At 53.2% G+C, this 13,514-nt stretch overlaps 7 protein-coding genes across 7 annotated transcripts; 6 read left to right on the top strand and 1 right to left on the bottom strand.

Annotated features, from left to right (window-relative positions):
• Positions 1–211: 211 nt before the first annotated feature.
• On the top strand, positions 212–1,989 carry PG998_011499 (transporter C5D6.04; the record flags this gene model as incomplete). Its single annotated transcript, XM_066878315.1, has 2 exons — positions 212–1,863; positions 1,926–1,989. 2 exons carry the CDS (start codon positions 212–214, stop codon positions 1,987–1,989), a joined length of 1,716 nt encoding a protein of 571 aa, XP_066727369.1.
• Positions 1,990–3,720: 1,731 nt separating this feature from the next.
• On the top strand, positions 3,721–5,417 carry PG998_011500 (uncharacterized protein; the record flags this gene model as incomplete). Its single annotated transcript, XM_066878316.1, has 2 exons — positions 3,721–5,176; positions 5,275–5,417. The coding sequence occupies 2 exons, from the start codon at positions 3,721–3,723 to the stop codon at positions 5,415–5,417; spliced, it is 1,599 nt and encodes a 532-aa protein (XP_066727370.1).
• Positions 5,418–5,898: 481 nt separating this feature from the next.
• Positions 5,899–7,451, bottom strand: PG998_011501 (uncharacterized protein; the record flags this gene model as incomplete). Its single annotated transcript, XM_066878317.1, has 3 exons — positions 5,899–6,144; positions 6,242–7,062; positions 7,442–7,451. The coding sequence occupies 3 exons, from the start codon at positions 7,449–7,451 to the stop codon at positions 5,899–5,901; spliced, it is 1,077 nt and encodes a 358-aa protein (XP_066727371.1).
• A 581-nt stretch (positions 7,452–8,032) lies between these two features.
• On the top strand, positions 8,033–8,440 carry PG998_011502 (uncharacterized protein; the record flags this gene model as incomplete). The annotated part of the gene is made up of 1 exon (XM_066878318.1): positions 8,033–8,440. One exon carries the CDS (start codon positions 8,033–8,035, stop codon positions 8,438–8,440), a length of 408 nt encoding a protein of 135 aa, XP_066727372.1.
• A 690-nt stretch (positions 8,441–9,130) lies between these two features.
• Positions 9,131–9,598, top strand: PG998_011503 (uncharacterized protein; the record flags this gene model as incomplete). Its single annotated transcript, XM_066878319.1, has 1 exon — positions 9,131–9,598. One exon carries the CDS (start codon positions 9,131–9,133, stop codon positions 9,596–9,598), a length of 468 nt encoding a protein of 155 aa, XP_066727373.1.
• Positions 9,599–10,106: 508 nt separating this feature from the next.
• PG998_011504 (uncharacterized protein) lies at positions 10,107–11,190 on the top strand (the record flags this gene model as incomplete). Its single annotated transcript, XM_066878320.1, has 3 exons — positions 10,107–10,252; positions 10,351–10,645; positions 10,717–11,190. 3 exons carry the CDS (start codon positions 10,107–10,109, stop codon positions 11,188–11,190), a joined length of 915 nt encoding a protein of 304 aa, XP_066727374.1.
• A 1,671-nt stretch (positions 11,191–12,861) lies between these two features.
• On the top strand, positions 12,862–13,326 carry PG998_011505 (uncharacterized protein; the record flags this gene model as incomplete). The annotated part of the gene is made up of 1 exon (XM_066878321.1): positions 12,862–13,326. The coding sequence occupies one exon, from the start codon at positions 12,862–12,864 to the stop codon at positions 13,324–13,326; it is 465 nt and encodes a 154-aa protein (XP_066727375.1).
• Between the last annotated feature and the right edge of the window lie 188 nt (positions 13,327–13,514).

The following is a 13,514-nucleotide window of genomic DNA, read 5'->3' on the forward strand; positions in this document are numbered from 1 at the left end:
CCGTTCTCTCCGTTTTCTATTGATCACACTCTCGATCGTGCCCAGCCCATCAGCCTCCGCAATTACTCTGGGTCTCGACTGTACATATCTTATTGCATCATCCTCCGAACATCCCACGACCTGTCTTTCTGCCTCCTTTCCACAACAACCGACCAAACTTCTCAACACCCGATTCCCTAGACTATTACGAAAACATCGCCAATCCGACGTAATGGATTGGGCCCTGTCTCGGCCAACCTCTTTTCGAGTCAACAACCGAGTTGCCGACTTCTCGCCCCAGATCCCACAGTTCGCCGTATTCGCCCAAGATGGCGGCGCACACGACTCCCACCCGGCCTTTGGCCACTTGGTCCTTCTTGTTTTCGAGGCGGTTATGGAAGTAGTATGCGTCAGCTTACCGGGTTATGTCATCGCGCGCTTGGGTCACTTTGATGCCGAGAAGCAGAAGTTCCTCGCCAACCTCAACGTTATGCTCTTCACGCCTTGCCTGATCTTCACCAAGCTCGCGTCGCAGCTGAACGCTGACAAGCTCGTCGAACTGGGTGTCATCCCCGTCATCTTCATCGTCCAGACCTTCGTTTCCTACTTGGTGTCCATTGGTGTTTCCAAGGCATTCCGTTTAAAGAAGCGACCCGCCAATTTCGTCACGGCCATGGGCGTCTTCGGCAACTCCAACTCCCTGCCCATCTCGCTCGTCATTTCGCTGTCGCAAACACTCAAGGGCCTACATTGGGATCGGATACCGGGCGACAATGATGACGAGGTTGGCGCGCGCGGTATCCTATACCTCATGATCTTCCAGCAGTTGGGCCAATTGGTACGGTGGAGCTGGGGATACCATGTGTTGTTGGCGCCCAAGGACAAGTACGAAGAATACCAGACCGAAGTCCTGGAGGAGGGTAACTACACGGACGAAGTCCCTGCGCGAGTTAACGATGTCCTCATTCCGGGTCTCGATGGAAGCCAGACAGCAAATGGAAGCCGACGGGACTCACAGAGCTCGGATGGGTCAGACGTCTATGAGCCGGCCGGCCGCACTCCCGTGGTAGGTACCTCAAACGCGTCGCCTGTTGACTCGGATGATGACGAAGGTTCTCCACGGAAGCGCAAGTTCAAGCCGAACACCGTCCTCATTATGCCTCCTCCCCCTACTGAAGATGATATCATGTCCTTCCCCCGGATGCGTGAGTTGAACGAGCCCGAGACGCCTGCTGGTGTGCGTGGATACTTTGTGAGATCAAAGGTTGCCGTCCAGAACCGCATGGCCTCTGTCCGACACGGAATCGCACAAAGCTCACGCCGTACCTATACTCGCCTCCCGAAGCCGTTCCAGACCCTGTTGACTGGCATGTGGAACATTTGGGTCAAATTTTACCACTTCCTCTGGGAGTTCATGAACCCACCTCTGTGGGCCATGTTGATCGCCGTTGTCGTCGCCTCCGTCCCTGATCTTCAGCGCCTCTTCTTCGAGGAAGGCTCTTTCGTCAAGAACAGTGTCACCAGTGCCGTAAAGTCCAGCGCCGGTGTTGCCGTGCCCCTCATCCTGGTTGTTCTGGGCGCAAACCTGGCTAGGAACACGCAAAGACAGGACACGAAGGATTCCGAGGAGGAGGAAATTGGTACTCGCCTGCTGGTCGCCTCGCTCATTAGCCGCATGTTGTTGCCGACTCTGATTATGGCTCCGATTCTGGCCCTCATTGCGAAATATGTGCCCGTCAGCATTCTCGACGACCCCATCTTCGTGATCGTGTGCTTCCTGCTCACCGGTGCGCCGAGCGCCCTGCAGCTCGCCCAAATATGTCAGATCAACGAGGTCTACGAGGGGGTCATGGGCAAGATCTTGTTCCAAAGCTACGTCGTGTGGTTAGTATCACCTCCTCATATGCCCTTTGCTGAGAAATATTGTAGCTAATTTGATTGAATAGGATCCTTCCTTCGACCTTGATGCTTGTCATGCTCGCCCTCGAAACTGTCGAGTGGGCAAAGTGAGCGGTGTGAGCTGAACCGGTTCGATTTTCTTTATTGCGCGCCTACCCCCAAAAGAATGAGCGGGGTCAACGGAGTACGGCTGGTATTGCAACGGAAGAGGTTGTCGTCGCCCATGCCTTTCCTAGCCATCACCGTCACCACGGACGGTGTTGACGATCTAGGGTCTTGCTATGTCGAGGCAGTGCTGGGCATAGCAGTGTGTACGATTCAGTATGTTGTTGCGCATTTCCCTTGGGACGAGTTTAAAAAGCGATGTGCTGGACTTTGAGAGTGTGCCAGATGACGACCCCGAGCTTTCCCCGCAGAAGGTAGAAGCAATGCTCGGATTGGTCGCGGGACGTCTCGGAGGCAACCACGCCAGATAGGGTCGTGTGATCAAAGGCCGGGCTGTGGAACATAAATCAAGTTCCTTGTGATGCGGTTTAGATGCGTGTGAGAATAATAAGTCTCCAGATTGGAAGACATCATTTGAAAACAAAAATCAAATATCACTACTACACACCCGAGGTTATTTCCATGTGCTCGAGACTTGGTTTGTCAGTACCCTACGTGCAGTGTAGCTTCTGGGGGAAATATATTGCTGTCTTGCCTTTCTACAACCCCTTAGTCGCCTTATTGATTTTGGCACAGGGACACAATTTGAGGTTTTTCGAATCTGGACGGTTCCAAGCCGACCGGGTGAACGAATGGTCACGCGACAGATGGGCACTCGATCGTCTCCTTGCAGTAAATCTACAGGCACATCCTTTTTATCCATATCTGTTTACTGCTCCGACTACCAATGCCCTCTGTATTGCAATATGTACTCATTACATCAATTCCATTCCCCACGACACTCAATCGTTCCGTTGCTGCCTTTGTCATTGCGTATCCCATGGATTCCATACTCATGTCAATAACGACCGGAATACTGACCGTCATTATGGGTCGGACACGGATACCTATGAGACTCGAGATAACATGGGGTGCACCACTCCGCTGGAGTCGCAACTGTTATGTCCTCGGCAAACCATCAGTTTCCCCCAACAATTGTCACGAGAGGGCTGTACGAAGGCAAAAGTGCCTCCATCTTCGCATGAGTCGCGTAGGTGCCAGGCAGCTATTTTGCGATTGGAAGGACCTCGACTTCTGCTCCACGATCGGCCTTTGCTTTGATACCAACTAGGCAAAGTGACAGCTGCTAGTTTGCGGGGGTTTCGCAACCATCCCAAGTCGCCGACCAATCGACCCCAGATTTTGAATTTGGGGATGCTTGGGGGAGGTTATGCCCCAATAGGAGGCCATTCGGTGACAATCGACATCACGCTTTGACCGTTCTGGAAGCCCGGATGCAGCAAAGTCCCCAAAGTCTCGTACAGTCGTAACTCATCCGATTGGATCGGCATCTTTTTGACATGTGGAAGCTGAAAGATTCAGTAGATTCGAGAGAAAGGTTGCTGAATACAAAGAGCACTTGATGTCCCACTGGCCGAGACTGGGAGGATTTCAGTTCCAGTACACCACATATATAAGCTTAAAGGAGAGTTTCTTGCATACATAAACCATGTTGGCGCAACTTCGTTTCGACTCTGTCCATGCGCTTGCTTTTGCTGGCACTTTGGTCGTGATATTTCTGGCTTTCTTCATTATCCAATACACCAGAAATGAGCTGCGCATCCGAAGCCTGGGCGTACGGGCGCCGGTCCTCGCCAAGAACCCGCTGACTGGTGAGTTCATTCCTCTACTGACTCGATGGCGCAAGTGATGCCTCTCACGCGTGGGGTTTATGCACGCTTGAAGAGAAGAAGAGAGCTTCGTCGATATTTACCACATGACACAGGTCTCCGCTGGTTCCTCGGCGCCGGGCGCGCCCAGCTCAACCACCGACTCTTCCAGTACTTCGAGGAGCTGTTCCTGGAGGCCCGGGGCGCGGCCACGGGCGACGACTGCGTCGAGGTGCAGGTGATGCCGGCCGGGGGCCAGCGCTACATCATCACGCGGGACCCGGAGCACGTCAAGGCGGTGCTGGCGGGCCAGTTCGCCCAGTTCGGCAAGGGCCAGGAGTTCCACGAGCTGTGGAGCCCCTTCTTGGGCGACAGCATCTTCACGACTGACGGCCCGCGCTGGCACGACAGTCGCAGCCTGATCCGGCCCATGTTCGTCAAGGACCGCGTCAGCGACCTCGTCGTCTTCGAGCGGTGGACGGCAGCCCTGATACGACAGATCGAGCGGCAGCGGCGAGGGTTGGATAACGACGGCAGCGGGTTTGGCGTGGAAAAGGAAAAATACAACACCAATGATGGTGATGGGGGCGGTGACGTGGTGGATATCCAGTCCCTGTTCTACCGCATGACGCTCGACGTCACAACCGACTTCCTGCTCGGCGCCTCGGTCGACTCCCTCTCCAACCCGCGTGACGAGTTCGCCGAGGCCTTCAACGAGGTCCAGCGCCTGCAGATGTACCTCACCATGCTGGGGCCGTTCCAGGGCATCGTGCCGCGAGGCCGGTACCGGGCCGGCCTGCGCGCCATCGACCGCTTTGTGATGCCGTACATCGAGGCGGCGCTGGCGCTGCCCGCGGAGGAGCTGGAGAAGCGCACGTCGTCGTCGTCGGGCTCGGGCTTCACCTTCCTCCACAGCGTCGCCCGCCACACCCGCGACCCCAAGGTCCTGCGCGACCAGATCGTCGCCGTCCTGCTCGCCGGGCGCGACACCACCGCCGCCACCCTGAGCTGGGCCGTCTACGAGCTGAGCCGCTACCCGGCCAAGGTGGCGCGGCTGCGCGCTGAGATTAACGACGCTGTGGGGCCCGCGCCCGCCACCCCGTCCTACGACAACCTCAAGAACATGCCCTACCTGCGTCACGTCTTGAACGAGACCCTGCGTCTGTACCCGGCCGTGCCGTACAACCTGCGCGTCGCGCTCGAGGACACGACGCTGCCGTCGACTGCGGCCGGGGGCCAACCGGGCCCGCCCGTCGCTGTCCTCAAGGACGACGTCGTCGTTTACAGCACGCTCAGTATGCAGCGCCGCCGCAACTTGTACCCGTCCCACGGCAGTGATGGCGGCCACTTCGCGGATCCGGCCCTCTTCGTGCCCGAGCGCTGGGAGAGCTGGAACCCGAAGCCGTGGACTTACGTCCCCTTCAATGGTGGGCCGCGCATTTGTGTCGGACAGAACTTCGCGTTGACGGAGATGGCTTATGTTTGTAAGTGCTACCGGTTCCCGCACCCTACGCGCACACTGTTTACCCGCCCACTACACCTGTGAGTTTGGATATCCAACTGATTGAATACGACATTACAGTGGTGAGACTACTGCAGAAGTACGAAAGGATCGAATATATCGGGGACTGGAGCGCGCAATTCCACGAGCCCGAGATTGTGGGGAAGCCTGGCCAAGGGGTCAAGGTGCGTCTGCATGAGGCAGCGAATGCGCCACCGACGTAGATGTTGATGTTATGCGGGAAGGATCATACATAAGACCGTCAACATGTTCGTGAACCTACTTGGAGCTCCTTTGTTTTAAACTTGCGCTAATTGCGTACCTTGTATGACCAGGCATTGTAACATGCCATTGTTTTCTTTTTCCAACGCGGATCTTTGAAGAAATGACGACGACATGGTGTTCTATGCTTCCCATGCGGATGTGGCTCAGCTTCTCGGCCTCGTTTCAAGATATAACTAGGTTCACAACCACCCTTCCGTCCTGAACATAGGGAACGTCAAGCCGGCATAGTTCATAGTGCATTGGGCTTGCACCCTTAACTGCCTGGTGTATATTATAAGTACAAGAAAGAATGTGTTACATAATTATGAAACTGTCTCCAAACACCGCAGCGACGATGACCATCGAACTATTTGTCTATTTAAGAAAGTACACCAGCCTCGCCGTTCATTCCAACAAAATAAGAGAAGATGCCATCTCGGTTTACGTAGGCTTCTTCCCGTTAAGGCAATTCTTCCAGTTTTTGTTGTCACCGATCTTCTTGGCCGCGCTCTTCATCTTATCGGGGCCGGCCTTGCCGCCGCCCTTGGCCAGACGCGCCCCGCCGCGCGACGCGAGATTCTGCAACCGCACCGCGACACGTTCGCCGATACCGGCGAAACGGGAGACGACGCGGGTAGTCACATTGGCGAGGCGTCCGGCAAATTGCAGAATCAGGCGGAGAATAGCCTAGATCGAGAACGAAGAGGGTCAGCATACAAGTTCATCCTTTCGAAGTGTCAAGACGGCAAGGAGGGGAGGGATATGAGAGTGGGTTGGGACGAACCACTACGGGATTCCGTTTCTCAATGTGCGTCGTTGTCAGGGCCGTCGTTGTAACAGGACCAGTGGCCTCCACACTGGCAGCGGCGGGACGGCGTCGGAACTTCGCGGGAATGGTGGTGTCGTGGCTTCCTTGGGTGTCGACGCCGTCGAGGTACTGGTTCTTCCAGTGCGAGGGCTCATACAAAGCCTCGCGCTTCTGCATGATGGGCTCCTTGGTCCTCCAGCTGTCGTCTTTGGCGTCCTCGGCCTTGGCCGCCAGCTCGACCCAGGCATTCGTGTAGTCGTCCGAGTCGATGTCGACGTCGAGGGGGTCGAGGAAGTCGCCCGGCCAGAAGCCGTCGATGGCCTCGCTCGAGACGAAGTCCTCGGAGAAGAAGTCCTCGGCGTAGCTGGAGACGGCCGTGGTGCCCTCGAACACGCCATACATGGACAGGGGCACGAGCAGCAGGCACTTGCCCATGCGGGTACGCTTCCGGTCTCGCTGGTACGTCTGCTTCTTCCGCTGGCGCGTCTCCTCGTACTTCTCCATCTTCTTCTTCTTGTTTGCCTTCTTGGGGAACTCCTTCTTCTTCCGCTCGCGCGTCTCTTCGAACTTCTGCATCTTCTTCTTCTTTCGTTCGTCTTTCTTGTCGTCCTTCTTGTCGTCCTTCTTGTCATCGTTCTTGTCGTCGACGCAGTCGTCGTTAGCTGCATTGGGCTTTTTGCCCTTCGGGCAAGTCTTGCATTTGCAGTCCTTTTGATCTCGAAAATAGTTTTTCTTGCATTTCCGTCTGGGGCACTTGGGACAAGAGTCGCCCTCTTTGTCCTTGTCCTTGTCTTTTGCTGACGCTTTTCGAACGATGGCAAATCGACGGAAGTGGAGGCAAATTGGCCTCGGCTCACAACAGCATGGCTGTCATCGGACGATAGTTGTACGGAGAACTGAGGCGCAAAGGAAAGAAAAGCAAGGAGAATTTGTGGTCTCATCTTGAAAACGGAGTGTCAAGAGTGCGTTGTTTGCGACGACAATGATGGGATACTGAGATTATCATTAAGTGTGTGTCTTGTGATCGATGTCACTCTGGTTGATGTCGATGCTGAGAAATTGCAGCTAGGTAATGAGACTATGATATATATTTCCATCCCAATAACAGTTGCTATAGGGGAGGAATAATATAAGACAGCCCTTGAAAGATTTATCCTGCAATTCTCGTAAGCTCACCTTGGCCCATTACTAGGGTTCGTGGTGACTGGTCCAGCTACAAACCTCCAAAAATAGATGACTGCGCCGCCGGACTAGGCGCCTGGGCACCGTTTACATACGACGATTTTGGAGTTGATGATTGATATATAATCTGCACCAGACTTATAGATACCCTGACCAAATCGTGGCTGACGTTGGGGTCCGACTAGTCGCTGAGGTCAGCCGGGGTGCATGTGTTCGTTCCTTCGGTTGGCTCTCCGTGTGATCCTTCGGCTGGTATAATCCTTCGGGACGCTTCAGCTTCTAGCCGCTAGACCCCCCTGTTCCCTATAGCCAAGGAACTAAGCCACCCTGAATCGGATTTGTCTTGAAGTTGACTTGCGCGGTATACCACAAACAATTGCCCCGACTTCTGACTTAGAATATATAAGTTGCGACTATTTCATACTCAAATACGTTCCGTTCGAATACCCTGGCCGAAGAAAACCAAACCTCCACAAGCTCTGATAAACGAAAACTCGGAGATCCAAAAACACATTCACCTTCGTCATTCATCCTTTATCCCACCAAGACACACAAGCACAAGTTACAAACATACACCACGCTACCATGCTATCCCAATCAGTGTTCACAACTACCATTCTCGGCCTTATCGCCTCATCAACGGCTTTCAAGTTAAACCAATCCTGGGGCAAGTCGCCGGCCGAAGGCGGCAAATGCACAAGGGGAGGCCCAGGCGACGATCTGATCGACGGCAAGTACTTCTTTCTGGACGGCCGATGCATCAAAGACAGCGGCGGCAAAGACCAAGCCATGAAGGTCACAGCGGGCGACGGGGACGCAGCTCTCATGGTCGTCTTCTTCAGCGGCAATGACTGCAATCCCAACCAGGTCATCATGGAGATCGACGAGACGTCCGTGATCAACGGCAAGGAGCCCGGTTGCTGGGACGGCAAATATGGCAGCTTTCAGATATGGAGTGTGTGTGAAAACGACAAGCTGGACTGCATGAATTAATGGTAGTCGAAATACCTTGGAGAAGCGTGGTGATAGGCACTGGGACAAAGAGCGGAACACACATCAGTAAATGAAGGGTCGCAACATATGTTTTCGTGTATAATAATATCAATGGCAATGCTTAATGGAAGGCTGTCTAATACATCCCAAATCGCTTACCTATTAGTGTGATCGTGACTATGCTTTCGCTTTCGGTGCGACGTCAAATGCTCTGAGGGTCAATTTGCAGGTCAGTCGTCACGTCTTTGGGAGGTAAACGTTGTGATAGTCATTGGCCATGTCAAAACACGATGTTGGTAGACGCCCTCACATCATTGCACTTGCTTACGTGATCAACATATCGACCGGGGTGGCATGTGGTTTGCGCACGCATGGGGTTGCACCGCCTTCAGCATACGGCAGCGGCATGCATGCAATTTGAATCGTCAGCCGCCAAGTGCCGCCAAGAGCCGAGCATGGTGCTGTACTCGTGTAAACCATATGATTAGACATTTAAGCGCCCTACCGACTTCGACAGAGCCCATTCGTCTCTCCCAATTCTACGAACCAAATTTATCTAGATTTCTTCTCTGGTCTTAACCTTGTCCCCCACCTCTCGAATTAACCCGCCGTGTAATCCTGCCCGCATCCCCTCCGTCAGCAACTGCCGCCGTGCAATTTCTCTTTAAGTCTTGGCCCTCATCCGCAGCAATGGCAAAAACACCTGACTTTGATTACACGGGCCCCAATCCCTTCCATCACATCGCCTGGAGCGACGAGCCCATTGAGGTGCGCCTGGCCTGGGCGCAGCAAGTCATTGCCGCGGGCCACGACCTGAATCGACCCTACGCCAAGGAGCCCGGAATCACCGTCGACAGTGTCAGCCGGCCCCTGGCCGAGATGGTGTGGTCGGCGCAGAACTATAACGCCGATACAGGCCGTCTCGATGACATCGAGCTCGTCAAGCTCTACCTGGCGCATGGCGCCGACCCCCGACTGCGCGATCGCCTAACTGGCCGGAATTGCATCGAAGAGGCCGCGGGCTGGGAGGGCTGCGCCGACCCGGGAGCCAAGGAGAAGTACTGGAAAGAAATGTACTCTTTGATGAAGGCGAGAGCCGACGAGTTGGACAGTAAGAGAACGAGAACCAAACAATGCACCGCTACCACCGTGGACTAGCTAACCGAGTCCTGTAGCGCAAGCAGAGCTATCAAGCGACCCAAAGCCAAGGTCTGGGGCTGAGGACTCCCAACTCAAATGATGTAGAGCAATTGGCGATCAAGGGGCGGTAGTAATTCATGGGGTGGGGGCTATGGGTGCAGGAGGGAGGTAGCAACCAAGTCATAGTCCACATTTAGATGAATCTCGGTTGCTCCTTTGCATTATGTCTTGGTATTGACTTGGTTATGAATCTAGACTTGAAGCTATCATATTAATAGATTTCTAAACGATTACCACGTCCGTCTATATACCCCTGCTGTCAGCACTGCTAGTGTCCCGACCCCAGCGCGGCTATGCTGCTCTTTAGGGGCTGAAGTACAACCACACCACCGCCTTAGTCGGCTTGGCGTAAGAGAATTGATATTATAAGGCCCCGAGTGCTGCTCTGTCCCTATATCGAGCAGATAATCATCACGACGTATCAACCGTGACCTTTTCCCAATAAAATACCCCCTTTTTGAACAAGATGCAGCTCAAGCAATGGGCCCCGGCCCTTGTTTCTCTTCTGCTGGGCGTCTCGACGGCGTTCCCCAGCGACTTTGCCTATGTCCGAACAGGAGATCTGCTGAGCACCCGTGCCGAGGGAGATGATATCCGCTGCACGCCCAAGACGTGCGGATCTCTCTGCAAGATCCAAAGGCGTGACGAATTTCTCTGGGACGCCACCGTCCCTCCCCCGTCATCGACATCCCGGCCGTATCGGACCGCAGTCCTCTGAACCGGCGTGCCATCGACCGGCCGCAGCCCGGCCAAATCGACAAGTGGGTCAGCGACAACTGGGACAAAGCCAAAGAGTTCGCCCTCGGTCCAGGCTTGGGTGAACGATGGGAGGCGGACCAGGTTATGCCCAATGATCCAGAGTACCTGGGCGCTGTTACGAAATTAGAGACTTCAGGTACCCGTGCCAAAATCTCGGATTTCAGGAAGGATGCATGGATGATCAGGATTCCTGGTCTTATGGGATGCACAGTTGTGGTGGTGGCTGACTCCCAAAGAGCGTGGTTGGTATGTTACAACTGCTTCTCCTTCTGCCCTCCTTTTGTACTTTCATAATGCTAAATCCCATGCCTCCTTAGTCACACCACTGGGACTCCTCTTTCAAGGACTACATGTCTCTGAAGGGCAATTCACAGCTCTTCGATCAAGAAGTACTCAAATCCATGGACGATTTGAGCTGCAAGTTCGATAAGAAGAAAGACAGCCAGACCCAAGCGATTATATACACGAGGGCCAACACCCCGGATAAATTCGGGAAGCAGCCCGCTTTCTTCGGCGATGCAATCGAAGAAATGCGGGACGCCATCTCCCAAAACATCCTGGGCCTGAACAAGAACGATGTCAAAGTCGTGGCATACGTCCCTAGGGCTGCTGGCAGTAGCGACAAGTCCAAGGCCGTCGGCAAGCTGGTTCTTTCGTACAGCCCTGCCGCGTCGGCTGGTAAAAGTGGTTTCGAACTCTGGGCAGGAGGGTACAAGAACGACAAGGGCGACAACATAGAAGGCGCCGACGTGAAAGAGCCTATTATGAAGGCGGAGTGGGCAAAAAAATAATTACACATAGACAGGCAAATATGAGCGAGTGTTGCCCTGAAACCCCGAGTGAAGGTATCAGCTCGTCCAAGATTGCCCAGAACCTAAAGAAGAAAAACTAGACATCCGACCCCCGTTCACAGCGGAGGTTTTCCTTGCACATCAGTGGGTTCGTAAACATGCTCAACTCTTATCAGCTCTCTCAAAGTTCCTCAGAAAAATACATCACTGCAAGAATAACGCACTAGCTCCAGGCCAACATAAAAGGGCATATTCCCCATGAACAATCGGAAACGGAGAACTCACCAATTCTGACAACCGAAGGCTGAGGGATTCTACTCAATCTTTACCCAACGCTTACAATGATCGTCACGAGATTTCACCGGAACATGATGGCGCTTGCCATAGCCTTGTCGTCGACGGCCATCATCGTGGCATCGTATTCAATCGTCGTACTCTCGGCTGCTATCCATCCAGCGGTACCTAAGTTTGAGAGCGCGGCTGCGACATCCAACCAACAAGTATTCGATCAGTTATCTGAACAGGTCTCCGAACGTGTATCCAAACATGTATCAGAACATTTATCTAAACAGTTATCTGAGTAAGGAGCCGCCCATTTCCCAGTATCCCAGCAGCTAATAATGAACTAACTGTCGATAAGACTCCTGCCCCGCCACGAACCCCGAACTCCCGTCAACGGCGACGCCCCCGGCGTACCGGCATCTTGAATTTGTGCATTGACAAAAGCTTTGGGAAGTGTGAGTCGTACCAAGAAAACTTCGCACTCGACATCTGCTGTAAGTTCCCCCTGTTATCAGTGTGCGCGGTGAACCAATACTCATGTGAGACTAGACAACCTGCCCTGGAAATTGCTTAGAGTGATCAGCTCCGTCGACCACTCGCCGCACATGTCATGTGTATTCTATGAGTATGCTCGCGAGATCCCTCCAATCTGCCTTCTCTGGTCTGTACTAATAGTTCAAATGTGTAGGAAATTTGGGTGCATTGGTCGATCAATTGGAGGGTACCAGAGCCGTTACCCAAACCTAGAGGGGCAAGACTTCAACGATAAGATGCTGTCATGGTATTGCTATTGAACGAACATGTACTCAAGTGTCGATGGTGGCTATCGTCGCGCCCACACACATGATCGGTGAGCGAAACTGTCACCGTCCTACAGTCAGAGTTTATGGAATGTGAATCAGCTATCAACTACAGCCATCACATTTCAAGCGACTATTAAGGGAAATACCAATCGGATACTTGACACCTAGCCACAAATATCATGGACCGATAGTGTTGCTCGTTACGACAACATACATGTGCATAAATGTTGTCATCACGATGGGCATCTTGAAGAGTTCTCGAGGCTATTGAGTATAATGACTCTTACTCGCGCGCCCATGCTTCAGGAATTAGCTCTTAATATGTAAGGTTTCCTTTCCAAAAGAACTTTCAGGCTATTGTGTATGATGGCCACTTGGTTGTGTGCGACGATTTGAAGAGTCATATTCATAAGGTTTCGTTTCTGCTGGGCTCACACCTTGAAATTGAACCAAAGAGAAAAAGAAAGAAAGGGAAGATTTCCTTTCTATTGGGTTTATAGCTCGCCAGAGAACCGAAAAAGAACAAAACTCTACCAGGCTACCGTGCGCCCCCAAGCTATGCTCCCTCTACAACTGTGTCCTAATCATGGTATATCCTTGGATATGTGAGCGAATCCCCAAAGATGTCAAAGTTGCCTTTCATCTTTGCTACGGCGACCTTCGGCATAAGCATTTCATTGAGCCACAGGATACCTCGCTTCTGGTAGGCTTCGCCAACGCACTACTCGAACGCAAGGCCATCGCCCCGCGCACTGAATGGATTCATCTGCCGGTGCCCAAGGAACGAACAGACCCTGCATATTTTGCACCTTTGGCCCGTCTCAAGCGTGATGCGCCCGGGTTGCAACCACCTCGCATATTTCTGGGCTTAGTGCATGCCAATGACGAGTCTGGAACCAAGACGCGCATCGAGATTGCCGAAGCAATTCTTCCATTCCCATTTGGCATGGCTACAAAATGCGGCTTAGGGCGGACTCTACCGGACGAGATTGATAGTATCCTGCGGATCTGTAAGGAAATCACTGCACAACCCATACGGGAGTCTCTCTGAGTACGTCACGCGCAGCTCTGTTACCGAGGCAGTACTTTCAAGAGATGTGGAATGTTGATCTTCAATCTTCCGTCATCCATTAGCTATCAAATATACCATGATAGCGTTGACAACAGGATCCCGTCACAGCCGACTGACTATCCGCACATCTTACTTCGGCGATGGTACCAGCGCCAATCAATTTATCT

Source organism: Apiospora kogelbergensis (genome assembly GCF_038363985.1).
Source record: "Apiospora kogelbergensis strain CBS 113332 chromosome Unknown utg000007l_segment0_segment0, whole genome shotgun sequence".
NCBI lineage: Eukaryota > Fungi > Ascomycota > Sordariomycetes > Amphisphaeriales > Apiosporaceae > Apiospora > Apiospora kogelbergensis.